This window comes from Mytilus trossulus, chromosome 10 (assembly GCF_036588685.1).
Source record: "Mytilus trossulus isolate FHL-02 chromosome 10, PNRI_Mtr1.1.1.hap1, whole genome shotgun sequence".
Taxonomy (NCBI): Eukaryota; Metazoa; Mollusca; class Bivalvia; order Mytilida; family Mytilidae; genus Mytilus; species Mytilus trossulus.
Window position 1 is genome coordinate 12,264,099 of NC_086382.1, and position 26,615 is coordinate 12,290,713.

At 30.8% G+C, this 26,615-nt stretch overlaps 1 protein-coding gene across 6 annotated transcripts in view; it reads right to left on the reverse strand.

Annotated features, from left to right (window-relative positions):
* Positions 1 to 504: 504 nt before the first annotated feature.
* LOC134686863 (spondin-1-like) overlaps positions 505 to 26,615 on the reverse strand; it is a 75,555-nt gene continuing 49,444 nt past the window's right edge. Inside the window, exons 5-15 of one of the 6 annotated variants that reach the window (XM_063546678.1) lie at positions 25,918 to 26,070; positions 18,164 to 18,318; positions 13,279 to 13,432; positions 10,430 to 10,536; positions 9,200 to 9,437; positions 8,124 to 8,141; positions 7,142 to 7,576; positions 6,229 to 6,399; positions 4,997 to 5,326; positions 4,229 to 4,407; positions 505 to 3,260 (exon numbers count right to left, since the gene is read on the reverse strand). In XM_063546678.1, coding sequence (XP_063402748.1) covers positions 3,210 to 3,260; positions 4,229 to 4,407; positions 4,997 to 5,326; positions 6,229 to 6,399; positions 7,142 to 7,576; positions 8,124 to 8,141; positions 9,200 to 9,437; positions 10,430 to 10,536; positions 13,279 to 13,432; positions 18,164 to 18,318; positions 25,918 to 26,070 — 1,991 coding nt within the window. In that variant the 3' untranslated portion in view covers positions 505 to 3,209. Of the gene's footprint in view, positions 3,261 to 4,199; positions 4,408 to 4,996; positions 5,363 to 6,228; positions 6,400 to 7,141; positions 7,577 to 8,123; positions 8,142 to 9,199; positions 9,438 to 10,429; positions 10,537 to 13,278; positions 13,433 to 18,163; positions 18,319 to 25,917; positions 26,071 to 26,615 lie in introns of all 6 variants that reach the window. The other 5 variants (XM_063546676.1, XM_063546679.1, XM_063546681.1 and 2 more) reach the window with 5 other exon arrangements.

Below are 26,615 nucleotides of genomic sequence, written 5' to 3' on the forward strand. Positions count from 1 at the left end.
AATCGATCTCTATCATGATGTCTTGTTTCACTGTTTACCCTGGTACTTTTCTTACATTTTTTTTAATTTGGTTTATTATTTCAACTGACCTTACTACAAACTTAAAATATTGTCGAAAACACCACGTCTAATTTTTTACTTCTTCGAGACCAGATAAAAGATAAATCAAACGTTTATATATTGAACCATGAACAATATTGGCGAAATTCTATATCGGATATAGGAAGAAAAGTATTGCAATGACCAAAAGAAAATAACAAAACGTACAGGAAATACATTGACCAACCAATCAAAACCCATCTTCAGCGTTGACAGTATGATTTAAAAAAAATAATAAACCAACAAAAGGGTTAAAAGCATACATTATCAAAAAAAAAAACATGTCAAGAAATCTGGTAGCCTGCAGACAGCCATAATAAGGAACGAAGAAATAAAAATAGAAAGATATACAATTCGTTTTAAGACAAGAAGTGATAGGAATGATATACATGACAAAAGGCAATATCGGTTTTTACAACGTTTTAATGAACAAAATATACAAAACATATAAATGAAAAGAAATATTATTTTGCAGAGGTGAAACAAGGATAATTAACGAAAGTTTTACCTTGACAATCTTGATATATGGTCTTATAACAACATGACCATCTCTATGAAAGGGTCATCTTTATTATATCTAGGTTTAAGAAAAAAAAATCTTGGTGTGTGTCAAAACTTTTTTTATCAAAGAGGTTATATTATACAAAAGCAATATATGAATAAACTTATCCAAGACAACGGGATTACATTATTGTACGCCAGACGCTTGTATTGTCTACAAAGGCATTTAAATGAAAATAATTTTAAACTATAAACCATTTAGGACCCAAAATTCCGGAAGACTTTGCCAAATGCAACTATTTAGTAACTTATTTAATATATTCATTGAGATCTTATCGTTTTTTCACTGTTTTGACGTAACAAGGAAACTTTCGCAGCTCTTCTAATTTTCTGATATAATTTTTTGTGATATTTAATGTCCCAAAATAACCCTTTTTAATTGACCCTTTTAAATTTTTGAATAGATTATCTTCTTATTCTTGAAACTATTCAATTAGTTACACACACACAAGTTTTATATCAGGGAAAGTAATTAGAATTGTAGATAAGGACAACGCATATACTTATACTTCTGATCTAACAAAAGAATAACATTTTTAACAAACGTCTTATATTTCAATACAATTGAAAAAAACTTTTTTCTTTTGAATATTTTGAATATATCTTCATCTGAATAGGAAAAAATATACAAATATTTTAGTCGGATTGAAATACAAGCAACAGTCATTTGACCACTCTCCGTCTGTGTCGATTTCTCCCTTCTTCTTTCTTCAACCAATGAAATTACGGCTTGAATGTTTTTGTCATTTTAATAACGGGGGTACCCGAAATGCTTCAAAACGTAGCCCCTATTAACAAAACGATATCATTTCACAAGATCTGTATTCGCATAAGATTTTTTTAAAGAATTTGCCTAAATTGATATCTAAACTATAATTATGTGTCAGACAGGAAAATGGATAATAATAAGTCTTTCCGTGAAAAGAACAACACCTCCTAAATGATTACGAAATTCATATTTTATTCACAAACATTCAACTCTCTTGATGTGCTTTTTCCGCTTAAAACTGCACACAAATATTCAAAAAATTGTCAAGTTTCTCGAAAACATATGAAATGTTAAAACCATTTCAGTCCCATAACGGACAAGTCCCTCTCTATAAGCTATCTCTCCATAATTCATTTTGAGATCCGCACTACCATTAAACAAGACTTAACTCTAGTGAACATATATTGATTTAATAAGTCTGCATCATTATGTAAAGTCGTATAAGCATTGTTCAGTCTCCAATATAAGGATTTCTTTTACGGATATTGGCTTAGATATATGACTACTACGAAACGTTTCGCATTTTGAAATTTTACAGATACAAAGTAACAATAAAATGAAACACAAATGGAAATAGATATAATATATAACAACATATAAATATAAATAATAAAAACATTCATTAAGATTCAAATACACACATCTAATTTGCTTACACACATTCACAACCATTATAAAACAATCTTCATTTTCACAAGTTCACACAGGTTTTGTATATTATCATATTAATACATCTTCAGTTCAGAATCGCAGAAGGTTACTTTTTAACATATAATTGTATATGTTATTTGAATGTGTGCTAACAGTGGTAGACAGTAGGCAGCCTTGTATTGAATGCTTCATAATTTGGAATAGTGGTAAATTTTTCTGTTAATAAAAACCTGTTAATACAACTTTGTGAATCTTTCTAATGTTATGATCGACCTATTTAACTGATTACTTATCAATCAATATAAAAGATACGTTAAAACAATATACACATTAATTAGTCAAATGTTTAGATGGAGTTTTAAAAATTACTTTGGCATTGACATTGAAGTAGTGTTATAAAATAAAGCGTCTATTAAGATAGTATAAGTAGTTTCTATATATTTGGAGTTATATCAATATCAAATGGGATAAGTCATATATTTTTACTAGACCAATATTACTGAGTGAAAAGTTCAACTTGATACACCGATGTACTTTATTCATCATACAGAATATACAATGCAAGCAAACAAATGTAGTCGGTCTTTGTTGTGATACATAAATCTCATCCAAACAACCAACTCAGGATGACACTCATTCATATTCAATTTTACTCACACAGAATCTCACTTAATATTTACAAATTAAACAATAATATTATTTGTGATTTTTTTTATAAAAGCACAAAACACTGGCCAAAATACTAGTTTGTTAGCCGATTGTTTTATGTTAGCACTTTTTACTACCGATAGACGTTCAATAAGAATGTCACTACCAAGTCCATTTTCAGATGAAACTTTACAATTGCACAATGAATTCACGTTTAGCATCAATCAGAATATACATTATAATAATTAGTACGTCTTATTCGTTGTATTGTTATGTTCATGCAAAGTTCTCGTGGCAATTGGATATATCTTGCATTTAAAATATTTAACACACCAATTGAAAGTGAAAGACCTGAATAAGTACCCATTTATAGATATTTCGTTGCGTTCTGAAAACAAACACAGTTTACATGTACACGATATGAGGTATGAGGTTACGCTGCTGCCACTAACTTATAGGAAGTCTGTTAAGGAAATCAGCGTCAACGTCGTCCAAATGAAACAGACATTGCATCTCTCATCATTTTTTCCATCTGAAACCAAATAAAACAAATTAAGGATGACGTAATCCAAGGTAGTTTAAAATCAGGATTTTTAAATAATTGAATGATGTTATGATCGAACTATTTGACAAAACAAAATAATGATCATGAACTCTACACATGAATCGGCCTTTATAACTTTTTTGTTTGAGCTTCACTGGTGAGTTTTTTGTAGATGAAACTCCCGTCTGTCGTACTTAGTTTCAGCCTAGCATCTATTCTATGCGTTTGCTTGTAATTAATTCAAATCCATCTAAAATTTTAATTTCTTTATGATCATATTCAAATAAAATTGACTGCTTACATGAAAATTTGTAAGAAAGGATTCTCCAATACGTTAACTCTGTTAACTGTATTAAGTTATATGATAGTATATTTTTATGAGGGATGATAAAATGTGATAAAACCTGATGAAAGGCGACGATTCAAAAGGATTTTCAACCTTATAAGTCGAAAACAAACTGACAAAATAAGGAAGAATCGGGTTTAATGTAGATGTACATCACTTACACATAAATATAATTAGGAGGGAGTTGCAGAAGAATGCTGAAAAAAAGTGAGTTTATTACATCTATTACACATGCTTTAGTTGTAACTTAAATTCGTTTGATGTGTTTCATCATTTTATTTTGCCATGTGACTATAGACTTTCCGTTTTGAATTTTCCTCGCAGTTCAGTATTTTTGTGATTTTACTTTTCACTGTGAAATATGAAAGTGCCATTTATGTCATGTTCATAAACGCGCATTTTACAGGTTGTTACTTTTTTTTTCAATTTTTGTGAAGAAAACTTTAAGAATCAGGTAAGGTGTTAGTTTTTATTTATGTTAATGAGTTTTGCTTTTATATTGATATCATTTATTTGTTAATAATATGTTAGTTTTCTGTTAAAAGAATTAAAAAATGAGGATCTGAGAGATCGAAGCTTACATCTGAGGGTTCTTATTTTAGGATCTTACATCAGCTTTAGGACACATTGGCACTACACATCGTCTCTTTTGTCTATGTGAAGGACAATCCATTCCGCCACGTCTTGGCTTTTTAAGTATTTTTCGCCTTCGTTTCTGAACTGCATTATCACCACATGATTGTGAACATGGTGACCATGGTCCCCATTCTCCAACTTGGCAATCTATAGCTAGAAAGATAACATCTTAAATAGAATGTATATTTAATTCTTTATTTCTATCAAACATATTTAAAAGATTTTGAATTTTAAATAATGGCATGTAAGAGTAAAAGAAGAGCGAAAAATACCAGAAGGACATTAAAACTCAAAGATTAAAAATAAACTGACAACACCATGGCTAAAAAAGAAAAAGACCAACAGAAACACAATAGTTCACAAGACACACCATAAAAAAACTAAAGACGAAGCAACATGAGCCCCACCAAAAACTAAGGAAAATAGCAGGTGCTCCGGAACCGTAAATAGATCCTGCTCCACGTGTTGCACCCGTCTAATCTAATTATAAGCGTTTTGAAGATTAATGTACAAGGTATAGTTATTAGTCAATGATATGATAACCATATATCTATTACATGTTGTTTTCATTTTTATTTTTTCATCCAATGGCTTATTTGACACTTTTATTTTTTAGAAATGGTTATCAATGCAATTAGTCGCTGAAGCTTAGTATATGTGTTCTATGATTTAAATGCAATGAGTCTTCAAAACTGGAATCTACCATTAAACCATTTTATAATGGGAATAGAGATATACTTACGACATTTTGGTGATTTACATTTCTTCTTTCTCATTAATTTTCTAGGACATGGTTTTCCACCATTCGAATCTTTGGTAATAACTTTCCTTGATTTTGTCACTAGGCCACGACCACACGTGACCGAACATCTTGACCAATCAGACCACTCAGTTACTTTACAGTTTATTGCTGGTCCTAAGCTTGGAACATGTTTAGTGCGTTTGTTTTTTCGCAATCGATTATTTTTATTTTTCCTTTTCTGTTTTTTCTTATTTTTCCGTTTTTCTTTTTTCTTTCGTTTGGATTCGTCATCAGACATTTTATCTTTCTTTTTTGGAATCATCAATTCTTCTACAATAACAGAGTTTAATCTAGGATCAACTTTTTCTGAAGAAAAAGAACAATGAAAATTTAACATAGTGTGTGTTATTATGTTTTATCAATCCTCATGCCATTCCAGATATCATGCAGTGCCAGCACCTTCAAAGTTTTGTATAAAAATAATAGTACTAGTATCTTAACGTGCAAACCATGCCAGGAATAAACGCAAATGAATAGAATTGTTTAATCTAATATATATTAGCGAAGATGAAGATCATTAAACAAAATCAAAAATAAATGTGCAATTTCTACCTAGGCAAGCTGGGTATGGCGGTTAAAAAACTTATTGTTTCAAATTTTGAAAGTACACTTTTAAACTAAACGTTTATAGAATAGTTTATGCCTGCACAGAGGAGCGCTGGCTTCTCAGCTCCTGGTACCCTCGGGAACTTAATGTCCACCAGCAGTTGAATCGATCTTTTAGCTGAAACCACGTTCATAATTAATCACTTCATACGCGAGATTTGTGAACAGGAGTCTCGTTGAAAATGGCGGATGTCAACACGTACAATCTGATGAGAAATTCATCCATAATATCATCGAACCATTTCTGATATTAATTTGGCCAATGGTCGAATTTAACTTTATTTCTTTGTAAAACATAATTTCATTTCAATGATAATTACTGGTCATTGTATTCAAGCTACCTGTTAATAAATAATTACTGTGGATTTAATTATATTCGTTGGATACCAATATTCGTTGTTTTCATGGGTATAGCAATTGCAAATTTACGTAAGAAATGTATGAAAAATACACCAAAACCACGAAATTAATTAACCACAAATATGCAAATTTTCCGCAAACCACGAAATTGGAACCCACGAAAATTAATTAATCCACAGTATGTTATACATAAATAGTTTTAGTACCCATATGATCCCTGCAGTACATGTTACATTCATTCTCAGTTTCAAATTTATTTTCATTGCCACGGCATCCACCATAATTAAATTGCAAGCACGTCATCAGTGAATGGTTATAGTAATAACGTAGGAAATGACCGGTACATGGTCCATTGTAAGATGGTTGCAAACATATTGCTGAAAATAAAAGGTCAGTTTTGAAGAAAAGAAAATTGGAAAAGTACTAGTATCCCAAATATTTATGAAGACTGTTTGTGATTTAAGGTATGACCTTTTTTTCTTTCATGTTATATATATATAGGGTTAAGGGAATAACTAAAAGTATTGGATACTAAAAAAGCACACTGAACACCAAATCTTTGAATTTTTATATCTATCTTTACCAACAAAACAATATTGAATGTATAAATAATAAAAAATAAAAACTACAAAAATGTTAAAGAGAGCAAGTTGCGGAAAAGAAATGATCATAACTGATGATATTTTATTGGGAAATAAATTGCATTCGTCATTTAAAACAGTGGCAAACAAAGTAAGACTTCAGGTATAAATAAAAATTGGACAGACCAACAGATTACACTAGCCACCTTAACACCACAGGTCCAGAAATAAAATATAGGACTTAGTCCATATTGCATGACTATATGTACAATCATAACTTGTATTGGCGCTTTATTAATTTAAATTCATATCATCCCTTCTTTTTGGTATCTAGAATATATGACTGAAAAGTATTTCATACAAACTGAATATTAAACAAACGTTTTGCAAGTGATGAAATAGAGTAATACCTGACACCTCAATATTTGCATGCATCAATTGAAATACAAGTATTTTTAATGAAAATCACCAATAAATCACATAACAAACATACTAAAATCAGGACTAACATATTGAGTATATAGATATGAATATTTACCTGTAAAATTTTTCATTTTTTGTGCTAGTTTACAATCTTTTATTTTGCCAACACAAACATCTTTTTCCATTAGATGGAGTCCACAGTTATCTGTGAGGTTACTTTTTCGAAGAAACATTCGCCATTTTTCTCTTATACCGATGCCGCACGTGACACTGCAGGGTGACCAATCAGACCATGGTGTTATAGCACAAATGTCATCCACTTTCCTGATTGGATCATGTCTTACAACGAAGTCGTCAGGTAGCTCTTTTTGAACTCTGTCTTTTTTACAGTTTCCTAAACATGATTTCGTTTCCGTAAGATCTATTCCACATATGGATGGTTGAATTTGTGGATTCCTTAAAAATCTCCTCCGTTCTATGGACCCTACTCCACATGGAGTATTACAATCCGTCCATTCAGTCCAATCACTCGTTGCACACTTTTCTTGCTCTGAAATAGTTTTCTCATTTATCAACATAAATGCAATGTAAACACTACAAAAATTGGCATGTGTTATTTTTCAATCAAGTTAAAATTGTTAAAGTCCTAAAACTATCTTAATAAAATGTTTATTTTTTATCCATCTATCTTTTTTTCCATTCTGTTGCTTTAATCTCTAATCAGAAAGAAACAATTCTACATATCCTCAAAACAAATAAGGGTAAACGATTAACAATTTTTCTATCAAAAAGATAAATTTCCAAGAATTTTTAAAAGTTAAAAAAGAACTGTCATAGTGACAAATTGCTGTTGAATTACTAGGTTCCCTGTATCTTAAATACCATCAACCTTGACCTTTTATATGTGAATTTTAATGTTTTAATTAATATAATGAATACGTCCTAAACCTAAAATTAATGTTTTTATTATAATCTGAAAATAAGGTAAGTACTGAAAAATTATTTCATGCAAAATGTACACTTAAAATGCATTCGATCGCCATGCATCATGCTGAAGTTACGTCCCTTTGTAAAACGCAATACAACTTGCTACTTACTTTGCCGTAAACGCTCAGCTGTAAGGGGAGACAATACATAAAATGGGAATATCAATATGCAGTTTTATGTTTAATATGTCAGCTATTTACTTGTCTTTAGTGTATCGTCGAAGCGGTTATTTTACAAATGTCTATAAATGTTCAAAACATTTGTTTATCACACCTTGTTTAATTTCAAAGTCTTCACCTAATCATTGTCTGGATATGTAAAAATTACTTATTAGATAAATATAATTAAGTGTATGTGTCGTAAATATTTTAGATATTGTTTTAAAACCTATAAATATAATTGTTGTTCCTCAATGCCCTTCAAATTCGTACTTTATTTGACCTTCTTAACGTTTTTAGATTCGAGCATCACTATGAGTCTTTTGTAGACGAAACGCGCGTCTGGTGTAAATATAAAATTCCAATCCTGGTATCTGTAATAAGTTTATGTAAAAAATAAATATAAATAATTATGCTTGCAGAAATGGAAACTATATAAGAAAGCTCGGCCATAGGCTATTTGATTTATATCCTTTGATACACTCTAATAGTATGTCTCTGCATTTTTCCATTGAAAACATATTTTATTTAAATGCAGAGCTTACATATATAAATACATGATCTTACTAGCAGCACATTTGACGTGACAAACATAATTTACATGTACATACATGTGGTGTCTAAAACGTTCACATCAAACTGTACTAAATCATTCAAACGATTGGTTCATTCAACACCAATCAAATCAAAATACAAATCACGTGTCCAAACTTTACTGACAAAGGAATCTGACAACACTCCATTCATTTTACTTCCTGTTCTGATGTTTATTAAATCATCCAATAAAATGGCTGCCTTCACATTTTTGAAAGTGCATCATAAGAAAAATCAGAGAATCATGAAAGGATTTTAAACAAAAAGTAACGCAGAGTATTGTCTGATCTTTGTGAGCAAAGCTTGCACACATAGTCTGTATTTTAATAAGATCGATTCAATACTGCAAGCATATATATTATGCATATATTTAGAGATATAATGAGAGGAGGGTTTGACATACTATGTTTAGAGAAGTTCGAATGAATACCCACCTATTTTCTTTTTCATCATCATCTTCTTCTTCATCATTTCTATCAGGTCTGTTGCACTTGTATCTTCTGATGAATCTTCTGAATCTCCATTTTTACACACCTCTTTTGTTTTTGTAAAGACTATTTTGGCCATTGGTCTTATTTTTTGTTTACCATAAAATGGAGATTCGGCGTGGTTCGGATATGAGTTTGAAATTTTGTGAATATTTTCTGGTGGGTCTGTTTCAATATTGTGAGACTAAAACAAAATTGTAAATTAAACTGATTGATTTCATTGAAAAGGTGAAATTAAGAATTTAACACAAAACATTTTGAAGTCGTAATATTTACATTAGATGTATGTTTCATTATAATATATTCTGATTGGCTAACTGCACATCACGTGTTATTCCTTAAGCAATTGCATTACTAAATAAAACGTTTCTCTCATGATTACACGTGGTCCCACAATAAAGTGCACAGGTTAATTAAATAAAACAATTATAAAATTCGCGTTTTCATGATCATATGCAAAAAAAGTAATTATAAGTATTGAATGCTTCTTTTAGTAAAAGCGTTGACCGTGCGCACATTTTTAGAATGAAGCGCGGAGTAAAATTACTTCGGTCAACGCTTTCACACCCCAATGAAAATACAAAGGGAAGCAATCAATTCTTAAATATAAACTTTTTATAAAGAAGCGACCTAAAGCAACTACCAATAAATCAATCCATAAAAACCTACCTTATTGTAATACTTATATCAAGAAATACAAAGTAATACGGTAGATATATTTTTATCTTTTTTAGAAAATTGAAAATCTTTATACAGTTAAGACTGTTCTATTAAGCTATGGCCAAATATATATCTTCTAGCTTCGAGCAATCATGCGTCAATTCGACACTTTGATACGCAAATGTATGGAAATTTAGTATAAAATATTTTGAATTTGGCCATAACTGAACTTTCACTTTCATTTCCACAGAACCATTAAACGTATAAAGTAAAAACACAAAAATACTGAACTCCGAGGAAAATTCAAAAAGGAAAATCAAAAATCAAAAGGCAAAATCCAAACACATCAAACGAATGGATAACAACTGTTATATTTCTGATAATATACTTTAAAATATAAGAAAAAAAGTGTCTAAACAAAGTCAATAATAAAACATTACTAATTTATATAATCTAGAAACGATACCATAGACTTAAATAAATCTCTTTAAGTCTAAGCGCTTTTGATATACTTACAAAGTATGATAGACCGCTATCAGTGCCAGCATCCCATGGATACAGATCTATACTTATTTCATCTTCCCACTTACAATCAGCTCTACACATGTTCAGCTTACTTACACCTGGAACAAGATGCAGTCAGTGAGTCACTGTTACTTTATATTGAATCTTTTTAAAACAGCTGAAGTGTCCCCATTTGAAAGGTTTGCATAATTTTGCATAAATATATTTTATTTTTAACCAAGAATCATGGATAATATTATTTATTCTTTGCACAAATGTAAAGCGCAAATTCTTCGTTATTCACTAGTAGTAACTTTGTATTCCCTATTTCTACTTTAAATTATCTTTCGTTTACATATGGTAAAAGGGAGATAATTAAATCTTGCAAATGCTCTTCAGCAAATTCTGTACCGTTAGCGTCCAAAAAATAACAAATTTATACTAGTTTTTCGTGAGTTAAATGATTTTATATATCAGATAAGTTCTAATAATAACAGAGTGGGCAGACGGTTAATTTTCGCCAATAGCCTAAAAAGGAATTATCAAAGCAAAGTTGACGATGAAACGTTTTTAAACAGTTTAAAATTAAGGAATGTATCTCCTCATATGGAGCTCTTACTAGATGTCTGGTTTGTCTTTACTTTTTTATTATATCTTTAAGATACAGTTTCTTGCCTGATGTCAACGAAACTTAAGATTTAGTACTAAATATGTTAAAAAAAAACTTTCGGTTAATGATACACAATGAAATAGTTTGACTATAGAGGCAACGAGTTTAGATAGCAAGGACATGAACAGACTTTCGCCTTATTCATGGGTCATCCGTTGCTAACGGGAATTTAAGATGGTATTCTTTTCTCCATTTTTCTTGGTTTGATTTACTTCTTACATGCGTAAATATTGTGAAACACTCTTTGAAAAAGCAGCGCACATATTATTAAAAGAGGGACGAAAGACACCAAAGGGACAGTCAAACTCGTAAATCTAAAACAAACTGACAACGCCATGGCTAAAAATGAAAAAGACAAACAGAAAAACAATAGTACACATGACACAACATAGAAAACTAAAGAATAAACAACACGAACCCCACCAAAAACTAGGGGTGATCTCAGGTGCTCCGGAAGGGTAAGCAGATCCTGCTCCACATGCGGCACCCGTCGTGTTGCTTATGTGATTACAAATCCGGTTAATAGTCTAATTCGGTAGGTCAAATTCATGAAAGGGAAGGGGATTGTAGTTACGACGTAAGGAACATATCCGATATCATATGTGAAACGGTTATTCCATAACGGTCAACCAACTCGTGATGGCGTCCGTAAAATTTACGAAGGGATGATTTCAACTTCACCATTTGGAACTCTTGGTTTAATAGCTTCCTTGTGAGCAGTAACCCTCTATCAAGAAAATCATGATAGGAAATGCAAGCACGGGAATATCGTATTAATTGGGAGATATATACCCCGTATGCAGGTGCTGCTGGAATGTTGCTACTTAGAAATGGAAAGTTCACAATTGGAAAGCTGAAATCATCTCTTTTGTCGTAAAGTTTTGTCTTCAACCGACCCTCATTGTCAATTTCTAGATGTAAGTCAAGATATGAAGCCGACTTAACTGTATCTGATTATTAAATGATGTAATTTTAAACACTTTAGTATGTTCATTATCATTATTACAATTAGGCATACTATATTTCTTCCCACTGCATATACTATTGTCACTAATTGACCATGGCAAACTTATCAATTTATAAGTTTATTTTGACAACCTTTCAGAAAAGAATTATCTCATTTTTGATATGTTGGCCCTTTTTCCGAATGTTTGGCGCTTTATCGCCATCTTTCAAAAGATCAGCCATTAAAAAGGTATTTATTATTACATAACTGAGATGAAAATAAATATTTAGCTTTCATTTCTGCTCTATCTACAATGTCATAACGTCTAATTTGAAATTATTTTACAGAAAAGCACGTTTGACATGCTGTAATGGGTAATTTGTACATGGTCTGCATACCTGTCAAAATCATTAAGAGGCTTTATGATAGGCAGGTACCAGATAGCATGTTTGTATTCATTCTATAAATAAGTGCAATCATACAAGAAACGAATTCATAAACGATTTAACATAAAACGTCATTAGTCGGCATATTAAACAGTTAAATAGTTTATTTTTCTTGGAATTACATTTTCTGTCTAATATTTCATTTTGAACATTTTACATTTAAAATGTCTAAATTCAAATCAACAATAATATTAAGATTGACGTCACCAGCATCTTATTTATGGTCAATTTAGTATAACAAACATCTATTTTGAATGGGTTTTTTTTCTTTTTTTTATTATTAAATGAAGAAAATTGTTAGAATGCAAATGCAATTATGAATTAAACACTTAAAATCTCAAAAAAAAACGTTTTAAAAGAAACAAGACGCAACTTCAACGAAATAAAGTAAAAGTGGGGCGAAAAACACCATAGAGACAGTCAAACTTAAACATCGAAAACAAACTGACAACACCATGGCTAAAAAATAAATAGATAAACAGACAAATTTAAACAAGAGACAAGATACAACATAGAAAACTAAAGACTTAGCAACCCGAGCCCCCACCAGAAAAAGGGGATGATCTAAGGTGCTGCTCCGCAAGGGTAAGCAGATCCTACTCCACATATATATATTTGACTTATTTGGCTTCGCAAAACGCCTTGCTTTTGCTAATTTCATAACACTTTTACATTTGTCGTGTAGGAAACTCATTTACTTCATTTAAAACTATTAAAGAAATTGGATAATTAATAAATCTTTTATTTTTTCTTCGCGCATGCCTGATTTAAAAAATGTAAAATTGACCACGTGACTTACCTATACACCAATCAGGACTTGGACCAATCATCGACAGTAGAGAAATCAGATGATTATGTTGGTTGACATTTATCTGTGTATCGAGACTTTTCTTGGTTATGTCCCTTTCACCCCATAATGGCTGAGTTTTCACAACTGTCAGTATCTTGTCAGTCTGAAAGTTAAAATAAATATCATGACTACTTCACCGGCAGGTTTTAATTTGGGAGCTTGTCAAGGACCTTTTCAGGACTTCTTGACTCCAAATAGTATATGTATAAAACGCCTATATTTTCCTTTTTTAGAAAAAATGCTTTCTTTTTCAGGATTAAATTTAAACAAGACGAATGTTATCAGGTTATGTATGGGCAACCATTTTATTAGTTAAGTAACATATTTTACAGAAAATACTATTAATAGGCGCATTCTAAACTGGAAGAAATATACGTTCATTATAGTGTCGTATCAACTAAAGATTGTTCGCTAAATTGAATATAATAATTTTAGATGGTTAAAAATTTTCAAACCAATTTAGTCTTGGAAAACATGATTTAAAAATTTATTAATTGGGGTTTTTTTTTGCTTTGAACTAACTTTCAGTAACTGCAAGTACTCTTAGATCAGTACATAAGTATGTTTGTCTTTTTGTAAGTTTATTATTGTGATTCATGCAGATGTCAACTTGTCCTGTTGGGTTACTGTTTGAATTATATGTCCTCTTTCTCGAACTTTGACATTAAGTACACTCCGGGGAACTCTCCTCTATTTGGGTTATTCCTTCTCCCAAAGATTCGTTATTGTTCAGAATCATGATTACATAATTGACAGCAGTGTCGTCATTACGTGATATGTGTGCTAAAGTGTAGATAAAGGAAATGCAATAAAATATGATGAACCACATCATCTTAATGACGAATACCAGTATCTTGTCGGTAATAAAGACGGTATCGGAAGTCTCTTTTATTGTCTTTATTCCTCATTTTGTCGGTTTAATATGAATTTTTAAGATTTTCCCAAGAACTGCTTCACCTGTGAGTCATTGCTTGAAGTCGATGTTTTCTATGGCGGTGCAAATGATCCAACTCTGCCTGAGTATCTAAATGTGGTATGATTGCCAATGAGACAACTTTATAAATGATTTTTTTATTTTTGTTCTTGGTTCGATGTCTCATCGGCTCTCACTCCACCCAATGTTATGCATCTTTTTATGCAAGAGTAAAACAATACACAAATCAAAGGTTGAAAAAAATCAGAATAATAACAGTGAAAAATAAAGCTTCTCGTGTCATTAACTGATTTCATGCATGTTCCGGTTAACCCAAAAAGATAGTTTAGTATGAGCCTTGGTCAAAACAGGCAACCCGTTAAAACAAGTGAACAGTGATTAACCCTGACCGTGTAGGATTTTCGACATACATGCACAACAAGCAGTTATCAAAATGTCATAGCAAAACGAGAAAACGGCTATGGTATTATAATAAAGACACACAGCTGTAATTTATCATTTTATGTTTAAATTTCTTTCTTTTTTTAAGTTTTTGACCTGAAGTCATATAAAGCTCATTTCGAACTTAATTTTGTATTATGTTATAACAGTATTAATAACGACAAAATGTAATAAAATTTGAACCCACATCATAATGTCTGCCTTCGCATTTGTCAAATTGAAGACCTTTCACCTATAAATGCGTTTATTATAGAAAAATCATTTGTTTCCGATGGTGACCTTGGCTCAGTTAAAACGTCACACTTGATTTATTTGACAAACACGTGATACTAACTGTTTGAAGATGTCAAATATGGATGGGTATTTGCAAAATTGCCTATACATACACAGTGTTAACAGATCTTATTTATTTGTTTTCTTTTAAAGAAAAATCTCTTCGTATGAAATTTCATCATGATGAAGCAAAAGTTGGTGAATTCTTCAAAAACTCGCACCTAATTGTTGATAATATATTTTATCAAATAATAATTAATATTTCTAAGGGATTTATTGTATGTATTTATCAATTGCAATTTGATAAATATGTAATAAATGCCATTTTAACATTAACAGACACATTACCTGGTTGATAAATGTTTGACATTAAGATTTATACGTCAGTTTAGTCTGATATTTAACAAGGACTCGTTTATAATATTATTGAATTGAGGTTTTCTAAGGACAAGCGTGTCTTTTTCTGTTAAACTACATGTAGGTATTTTTCTTGCAATACAGTTCAGGGGTGGACAAGTTACACGATTATAGCATAAAAGACTCGGTTCTACGAGCAGTTCTGTCAGTTGTCTTGTTTCCCAGCTTTTGGGTAATTTTGGTTGTATCTGCACTATAAGGCTCTCTGGTTCTCTTTATAATAACAAAATCATTAACACTATAATTGTTTGAAGTAATACCATTGGTTTTTTTTCAATTTCTTTTATACTTCTGAATTAAATTTTACAGTTTAAGCATTAAACACAATGCATTTCAAATATATCAAATATACAATAAATAGTATCTACGAGGGGGATCTAAAGACGGAATGTAACCTCAAGTAACACCTACTATAAGGTTCACATTATGAAACTCGTCACTTTTCCTGGTTTCCTTATACCAACAAATTGATATCAAATTCAGTGGGTCAAAATTTTATGACATTATTTATAATATATTTCACATTAAGTTTTTTGCAACATGTACGAAACTTTAAATATACATAACCATATAAAAAAAACATTTTATACATCGTGGGATTCATTCGAGATTATTGTAATCAACTTTTTATTTATTTTCATATCATAATTCGTTGGCGAATATTTTCTTTGATGTACCATGTTTTCTATTATAAAATTGACAAATGTTCAATATTTTTCTTACAAACGACATATTTAATTGAATTTATAGATATCACAAAAGAGTAAAGTCACTGAAGGTTAAAGGACATAACATTAGGTTTTATGAAGTATGAAAGTACAAGACGGTGTGAAAACGAGGTTATTTGTGTTTGTGTACCAGGTATCCATAGCTAAACAACATACAAAGCTAGCAGTGATTTTTCAGCACAATAGTCAGTGAAGTATTTATTGATGAGTTAAACATATTGACATTCGGTATACTGATGCATCAAAAAGGTTCCTTTCTTCTTTCTGATTACAAAGTTTGTACCTTTGAAAGAACATTTGTCATTTCCGGTAAATTAAGTAAGACTCTGGGAAGTTTCGTCCATTGACGAATCCCAGTAACAGATCTAATTTAACATATATAATCGTACATAAGGACGTTTTGCATTAACAAAGTCATTCATAGTTCAAAACTAGTTCAGTAACGATAATTTATATAAAGATATATAACTCAACATTAATTTAGTATAAATTTGGCTGCGTTTGCTTTTATCAGAATGGCGAAAAATAATCCATTTGTCACATTTTAACATAACTTAGTAAATTTGTATAACACGAATGGGTCAATAGGGGATGTTAAATTGTAGAGAAAATTGAATGTTACGAAAATCAATTTTCAAACTACAAATACATGTATGATTAAAAATTTCGTCTAACTTCCATTCAACGCATCTAGCTTAAAAGAGTATAAAACCTTACTTTAAGTTTCCGTCTTCTTTCTTCAGTCAATTTTATTTCAGTTTACATGCATGTAAAATCAGGAGAAAATAACAAAAACATTTCAGAGTCCCTTTCAGAGAAAGTTGAAAACTCGCGAGACTTTGTTAGCGCGAAAAATGCGTGAAACCACGCTCTTTATGTCTAATTATGTTTTTTACCTATTATATATGAACCATTTTGAGAAAAATTGAGATATATTCTTATTGGTTTCATTTATTGGTTAATATGCACGCCCCTTTATGGCCATTTCATACAAAGAATATGCAAATCATATGGCTATTTACATATATGGTCAAATTTGTTTTTATAAAATTCGTAAAATGTATATTGGATTGACCTTCAGTTACTTGTGAATTAATAATTCTTAAAAAAAGAAAAGATGAAAACTAATATTAGTATCAGCTATTGCCATTTTTTTCTACAAATTTAACCCTTTTCATCGGACAGGTGGATCAGTGCACAAAGGTCACATTATACATAAAGTTATAAAACATGAAATAAACGACAATGTGATTTGTTATGATAAAAAAAAAATGTACACAAAATTTAACATGTCTTCAAAAAAAGAAAAAGATTTGATGTTCGTGCGAAAATCAAGTGTTTCCGTAAGTTATGTCATGATGTTATGTGTTTTACACAACTCTGTATGATGTTGCAAAGCTACTGTGCATTTACCAATTTGTGCCTTTTTATTAATTTCCAAATACACAAATCGACATGACAAACATCATTATGTTTGAATGACTTAAAAAGATTAAAAGATAAAGAAATTCAAACATAAAATGCAAGATATTTCAATCTAAAACTTATCGACAACACCTAACGTAATCGTTAATCCACAGTGGTTGCATTTTGAATAAAAACAATGGAATGTGTTTTCAGTGTAAGATGAAGAAGGAAACGGCCAAAAGAAAACAAGGCGGCAAATGAAATCAACATTCAATAAATCACTCCTTAAAGATTGAACAACACAAACCCCAAATTAAATTTAGTTGAACTTATGTTCTCCAGAGAGTAAGCAGATCATGAAATGAAATCATGTGCTCTGGAAGGGTTATCAGTTCCTGCTCAGCTTATGACACTCATCGTGTTGTTTCTAGCAAGTAAAGATTCGGCGATCAGTTGTGTACGATACTATCATACACAATGAAAGGAGGACAATTTTTTGACTACAACAAATGGAACACAACCCGGGTTGAGTGAATATACTTTAAATCAATGTTCGATTCATTTCCTAAAATTCTGACGAAGGTTCATTGAACCCTGCATTATAACTTTGAAAATTAATGTTAAAAAAACTTACATTTCTTCTCATTTCTTGTTCCATATGGTTGACATATCCATATTCACAGACCTCCTTGACAGCTCTTGATGCTGGTTTACCATACTCCCATATACTGTAGTCCTCACCGTGAGAGGCACCGACTATACTCGACCAATGCAAAAGTCGGGTTCTTTCTGTAATTAGAATATGGAAATAATATACAAATAAAGGCAACATTGGCACTCAAAACACATCGTCTTATATATCTACTTACAGGTCTGTAGTTTACCGCTGTTCAAAATGTATTAAATAAGTAAAATAAAAAAAATGAACTCGAAGAACATTCCAAACGGAAAGTCCCTAATCAAATGGCAAAATCAAAAGCTCATCAAAGGAATGGACAACAACTGTCATATTTCTGACTTTGAATAGAATTAAACCTGGTCTTATAGCTAGCTAAACCTCCCACTTGTATGACAGCCGTAAAGTCAAACATCGATAAAGAAAACACGAATCCAAACTAAACCTGAGGGAAACCCATCAGCTGTTTTAACTGTTTTTATTTATTAGTTAATATGGATATGTATTGGGATATTAAGTAAGTGTTGATGAGACAGCAAACCTAGAATACAAATCACACGATAAAGACAATATTGCAAGAGTACGGGTTTGTAAACAAAGAACTTAGTTGTTCACCTGGTAAAAATCATAGACATCTTGATTTTACTTAAGGATTTCGCTACTATGATTTAAAAAAAGCTTTTTAAAAGACTACATTTATAAAACTCAAATAACAAATTAAAAAAGCAGAAAAAAATCAAGGTCCGTGACCTTTAATTTGCTTTATAAGTCATTGAAGATTTGTCAGGAAATGATTCTCTCTAGACTTTTCTTCCATTTGTCATTGGTACCTAACTATCAAAAAAATAGCAAGCATTTCATCAAATTTCCATAAATAGCTTTTTAACCAATATTTTTAAAATAAGATTATGAGAAAAAAAGTAGGTGTAAGCGGATAAATATTTTCTTGGCAGCGCCTTGATAAAACTTGAGGATTTCGAATATTTGACATTAAGTCAAAAACAGGAGAAGCGCACATCCTGAATATTATCAAATCATGCTTTTTGTAATGAATTTTACAAGTAGAAATGAATGAATGAATGAATGTGAAATTAAGAAAAAATATACTTAAATATGTGAAATTGCTTGTTACTGAGCAGCTCTCAAAAACGTAAATATAAGACCGATACATTGTTTTCAATAATCAATACTTCATATAGACCGTCAAACCCATTTCAACAGTAAAAAGAAATTTCTTATCAAGTGGCCACTTCAATTTAAAGAAAAATTAACAACTTCTATCAGAGGTTTGATAAGTTTTCACTTAAGTGAAATCATTTTGATATTTTAAAAAGAGTCTCGTGTTGTTGTCATTTTAAAAAGTGCAGATTTCAACATACTATCAGATTTTATAGGGAATAAAATGTTGTTTTTCTAGGTAACAGTAAAATGTAAATCTCCATAATAAAATCTATTTACATCTCTTTAACCTTTCTTGGCTGAAATATTGTTCAATAATTTAATCAAAACTTAACTTTTCTTTTGAAGTTTGCACCCTCGAGTACTACGTTTTCTTCCCTCTCAAAAACATATTTCTTCTAGCTAGTTTATATTTCAATGTACTTTACGTGTAACATGGATTAAATAAAGCGACAGCTTATATTAATTGTAACATCAGAACTATGTCATATAATTTTTCTTTGTACTTTTTTTTAAATCACACTCTACACCAGTAGCACAAACTTGAGACTAAAAACTTGGTATTATTGAAATCTTTGACTTTCTTTAATTGTCATAGGTTAGATACCTCTTAATTTCCATTTCGTTTGAACTGTTTAAACTTGTCAATTATACGTTCTATGTTTCTCGTCATTAGCTTTAGATGTTTAACCAGGACTATTAGTGGTGTTTTTTATTTTAAAATTGCTTAAATTTTATGACATAATGGTAGTTAATGACTAGCTAGTAGCCTCTTGCATTTGTTGGTCGAAAGCCTATAAAACAGTCAAATTCCAGCGCTTCAGTATATGTTAAAAGCAAAAATATAAAGGTGGTATTCTTAAATTTTTCAGTCCCTGCATCGGTACAGGAAACCACTTGACTATAAGCTATAAACAATTAGTTATCAGTATCATATCCTAGTTGTAGGCCGCAACGATGTCTTGGTTTTGATTTATAACTGGGTCAAATTAAAGACTTGGCATTTGCTTGAGGCGTTTGACATTTATTCCTGTATACAAAACGAAAATTGTTTTTTTTTTGTTGTTGTTAAGAGTAAGAATGAAGATATTTGCTGGAGGTGTGTGACATTTATTCCGGTATGCGAAAACGAAAATTGTTTTTGTGTTGTTTAGAGTAACAATGTAGATTTCAACTGTGCGTTTAAAACGATTTCAGAGGTCATACTAAAATATAAATTTCTGATATTTACACCTACATTAAAATTAAGATGTTTAAAATTTGCAATTACAATATTGTGACTTCGTCTGGTATTTTACAAGGTGTAGTAAAATAACATGAGACGTTTTTTTCAACCTTAACTGACTTCAAATTTTCGTGGCTACCTATAATCACCAGGTATTTGTTATAAATCCCCAGGTGTTTAAATCAAATGACAGACTTTTTTGACGGGTAATTTATAATTTAGGTGACAATATAATTGTTAGAAATATGCACCCCTACTTGCTAGCTATTTTGCTGATGGTATTTATTCTTTTGTTGACTTTATTATTGCGAAACTAGCTAAATTAACTCTTCACTTTTATAAAGAGACCCTGAGTTAATACCGAGCTCGTCTTCCAAACAAATATCATTTAGAATTTCATTTACGTTTTAAATGTTTTATAAAAAGAACACAGCTGATCTCTGAATAAAACTTTTATGGAATAAAACGAGCACCTGGCTATCATCTTATTATCTACCCAGAGATAATTATGACTGTCACTGTATTATACTTATATATCATATTTTGATGTAATTATATCTATATTATATATACACTTTTATTACTGGAATAATACCTACAAAACAGTTTGACTTTAAGGTGAAATTGAAGTAAGCTGAGAGACTTCGCTGATTTATGGGACATTTTAACGTAAACATAAATATGACTGAAGATGTTTGAAAGAAATCAATCTCAACAGAATTATTATAAAGTTAAGAAACCAAAGCATAAATGTACAACTATAGGATTCACATTCTATTCTTTTTATACTACATCTGAAAACGTAAAACCGTTAAATTTGTTTTCGGTATAAATTAGGGCGACAGTAGTGTGCAAAGAGTACCGATTCCGCAATCGATTTCCCAAATCTCATAGATCGGACAAGAAGGCAAATGAAGGCATCACAAAAACAGAAAAAAACATGAAATCAAATTGAGCGAACTGCATGTGTATTCAGAATGCTTCAACTATTTGGTTATGAAACAAACTGTGAGGATATTTCAGAACTTGCTGTTATCAAAAACTACCCGTTCACAATTTGGCAAACTGCTTTGCCTGCCTCATGTGGTTTCTTAACGAAAATATTTGTGGGTTTATATAACATATTTTAGAAATAAAGTGACATATTTGCACTGTCATTTGTGGATGAAGTTAAGCTCGACAGATAAGACGACTGACTATGCCTCTATCGGAAAAAAAAAGAAGACATTTTTGACAATGCTGTCTAAAAACAGTCATACTTGACGATGCTGTCCAGACTTAAAAGACACTGGCTACTCAACTATTCTTTCAAGAAATGAGACATACTCGATATTGAATTGATATTTTAGGTTAACTGTACAAAAATCAGGTAGCAGTTTCTGAAAGCAAGGATAACTTTTAAATAGTTTGGCTGTTTGGCTATTTTGATTATGTCGTTTTGTTTTTCGATGCTTTAAAATATTTCATGTGTTCGAATTTCTATACGTTTGTCCACGGCCGGATTGGGATAAAAATATAATAGAAACTCGTGTAGTTTTCCCTTGAAATATGAGTCATACTTTCAAACGTTTTTAATGTTCGAATTGTGTGAAGAAAGATTTCAAAGTTGAAAGACTTTGAAAGATAACTCAAACGATACTTAAAGATATCTAATTATTTTCTGTCATATTTCCTGATTTTGTAGGTAAACATTTTATTTAAAATATCTGGATACCAGATGAAATACTACAAATAACGAATTGATAAAGCTGTGGTTAGAAATTTATTGGTTTATACACATGTAGATGATAGGATTAGATTTTGTTATATGCTTTTGATATGCATTTTAAGTGCAAAAAAATAAAATTGCACAAAAAAAACGTGTTTTATTAGATAAACGTAATTTACAATCACAACATTTGGAAATTTCTCAATTGGGTGAAAATAAATTGCTGTGAAATGAAAATAAGTGACATTAAAATCTACATTTTGCACGTAATTGTTGATTTTGAATTGTGGAAGTATAATTAATACACTAAAACTGAGATTGCAACTCCCTCGGGCAAAGTCGACCTGCAAAAGTTCTATTAAAGACTCTTTAGAAGTTTGGTTTTTTTCACAAACAGTTTTTTTCTTTAGATTTTTTGGTTTCGATCGAACCTGTATTTGATGAAGGTTTATTCAACAAACGCGTGTCGTGCAAACGAGAGTCCGTGAAAAACTTATATGTTGTCATGATGTTATGTGTGTCACGGTTTTAAGGCGTGAAATTGTTAAATCGTGACAATGTGGTATGCTTCTTTTAAGTCCAATTTAGAGATGCAGCGAGGAACCTCCAAATTAAACGTCGATGCCCACATTATGTCAATGGCAGAATCTACGACAAGATGAGAGAAACCACACACTAATTCGCATTAAAATAGGTACTGCAAAGCTCACAGCATGATACCGCCGTCCCCACATATAGCGATGACAAGTCCATGATTAACTATGGGAAACCCTTCAACAATTCGGGATCAAAACACATTGTTTAAATTCTATGAATTTCAAAACAGAGGGGTTAAAGTGGCATTATATGGTTAATATCTGTCATTTTTGGCTGAATTGAAAAGTAAATATGTATCTTTCATAAGAGAGTATAGTACAAATATTGAATTTATAAAGTTGTGGTTAAGAAAATTTATTGGTTTAATATGTACATGTAGATAACGTGAATAAATTGAGTTATTTATACATTATTTATACATATAATAGTCTTTAAATGTGCATTAATGTGCAAAAAAGAGAAGTTGCAAGAATAAAATTGTTTTATGAGACCAATATAATTTACATGCAGAAGATTTGGTAATTTCTCACTTGGATGAGAATAAATGGTTATGAAATTTTAAAAATAACGATAAGCATGTAGATCGTTATTTCTCACAGATTTTCGTCCTTTTACACATCTACCTACTATAATGTTTTTATGATGTAATATATTGAAGTTAAATTATGCAATAAATGATAAATGCATTTGTATATTCCTTTTAAAAATTAAAACTCATTTGAAAAAAAAAGTAAAAGATAGAATAAGAGTTATTCCCCTTTTATTCACTCTTTAAGTCAGAATCCCTGGTGACTTTAGCTGAATATTCCTTGTGATTTCTGTTAGAAAGTCAAACCTTTTAAAACTGTTTTTGATATACTAATACTTTATAATTCTTTTTTTTATTTTTGTTATTACAATGCTACTTCAGAAAGTAGGGTTTTGGGTTTTTTTTTAGTTTTTTTTTAAAGGAATGTGAGAAATAGAGCGGTTAGATCGTTGTTTTTTCTTATAGACGGAAAGCTCTGATCAAATGATAATACTTAGGGGGGGGGGAATAGGTAAAAATCGTTTTTTCTAAACATTATATGCAAATATTTGGGAATAATGATCAAATACATACAATCGTACTCTTTCACCGTGTTGCACCAAACAACATTTTTTAAAAGCAACATTAAAACTACGTGTAAATAAATATAATTATGCAGTTGAAAAACTTTCCAATGATAATGGGTGTTAAAATCGAACGTTAAGTTAACGCTTTATAATCATAAATATCACTTTCTTATGAATAAATAGCAGAAAAATGAAAGACTATTTCTAACTTTATACCTTTCCAACAGTACTTTGACGTACATTTCTGATCTTCGATAAAAGGGCTGTAGTTTGATGTAATTTATATCAAGATATATCAAAGATAAGATCATGAATTAATCAACAATTTGCAGTACATGATACACGAGGGGTTAGTTGAGGGTTCTTTATTTCTGTATTTTTAAGTTTTTAAGACATTTTTCTCTAAAACCTTTTTACTGTTTTCCCCATTATTCTCTAGTCTTTGTATTTCAGCACCTCCTTATTCCCTAATCTTTATTTTTATTGTCCATTTTTCTCTATTTTTATATAGTTAGCAGTTTGTTCTCTGTTTTGTAAACCGCTATCGACACCCTCATACATCATTGAATCTTTTTTTAAAGAAAATACTGTTATTTACGAGCAGGTGGATTCGTTTGATATCAAACAATCAAATACATATTCTCTCTTTAAGAAGAAAATTTTCTTAAATGAAGCTTGTAAAAATTAAGTTTAATGTCTTTAACTTTTTATGACGATCGTAACTTAATGAGAGCATAAGCCTCTCTAGTTTAGTCCCTTCCTTGTGACTTTTGTAGTACAAAACTATTAATTGTTATCAGGTCAGTGAATATTAAGACATATCAACGACTTCTGCGCATCCTTGTACGCCACAAATACATGTTCTAAAGGTATATTCATGACAATGAATTCTAATATCTGCAATAAATATTCTCAATGAATTGTTTTACCTGTAATTGTAGACAAGATGACGTTTAAGATTACATAATTTTAACTTATTTAGTTTCATGTCAATTGCATTTTACGGAAACGGAATTCTTATTTGTTTTGTGGTTTCTCCGAAGATTAATTCCTTCTTGTGCTGTGCTGTTGTTTATTTTTTAACTTAATAAAACGTATTAAAAATTCAAGTGAAAAGTATACGCGACAGAAGCTAATACCCGATTTTTGATAATTAAACATATCACCTTTCTAAATTGTCCTATTTCTATTTTTTAACCCAAAAACAGTACATCACATGCAATTCGTCCATTAATAAACAAATCATTTTCATTTTTTTACAATTCTGACAACTCGCAAGTGTATCGTATTTAAAAAAAATAAGAATCCATACATGCAATAGGCATTAATACACTACCGTTGCCTAAATACATAACAGTGTATCCCCATTTAAAAATCTACGTTTATAAAATATGCACAAGAAAAACTGAACACAAGGGGGAAATTATTACAGAGTCATCTAACTAGCATATATAATCCTTGAGTCACACCAAATTAATTTGAGCGGGGTTTTTTCTGGTGCCAATTTCAGCACAAGTTTTCTTAATGCATTTTCATTTAAGTTCTCAATTTATAATTTTGGACAAATATATTCTTTGAATTTTTTAAAAGAAAGATATGGCTTCTGATTATTACTTCTCCTTTTTTTATCATATAATACTTAGAACTTAAACCAGTGTACTTCAATGTAAATCAGTATACCAAAACATGATTAACTAGTTATATGTATTACCATAGCAGATGATCATGACCTTGTACAGCAGATTTTGGTAGGTTACCTGATGCATCTACTGTGCCGATATATAGAGAGAGATTCCAATGGCACGTTTGGGGAAACAAAGGCACCTTTGAGGCAATCGGACACGTTTGCTGGATGGACACGTTTTTAAAGTGTTACATTCATATCATAATAAATTATCGTTTACATACCTTCTTTAAGCGGGAAATGTTTCGGGTGGGTCTGTCTGGACCAAATTCCTTTAAAATGCATATGGTATCGGGCATTCCCACAGGCACAACATGTGCTTCGTGGTTCAGAACGATGCTCACCAGTACCATCACCTAATGGAGCCATTGCAGGAACTGAAATAAAAAAATAAACGACGTTGGTAAATTTTTCAGTCAAAAATAAGCGTTCAATATACATGTATAAAGCGCAGATTAGATAAACGCTCGTCGGCTGGAAGAGAGCTTGACACCACCGAACATCATTTTTTGACATTGTACGATACACAATATACGCTGTTGAAAATGAGGACGACTGGCCAAGAAAACCCTGTTGTATCTTTAAGCTGACAATCAATTTTCAATGGTATTTATAACCGCATTGTGAAAAGTTGACATCGTGGGATTATAGAAGAAGGCTACATTTTTTTATTATTATTTTAATGTATTTACATGCTAATTTAACTCCCAAATGTTACAAAGCTACTGTCACATAAGAATAAACATAAAAAAAGGAAATGACATCTTTATTAATTAGACGGCTTTTACAAAACGACATATACAATGTTTGAACAATCCACAATGTATCTAATAACGAACTTGACTGAATATGTACGGATATACGTTTAGGTTTCACGTAACTGTCTAGAGTAACCTAAGATAGATATCATTTTGCAGTGTAA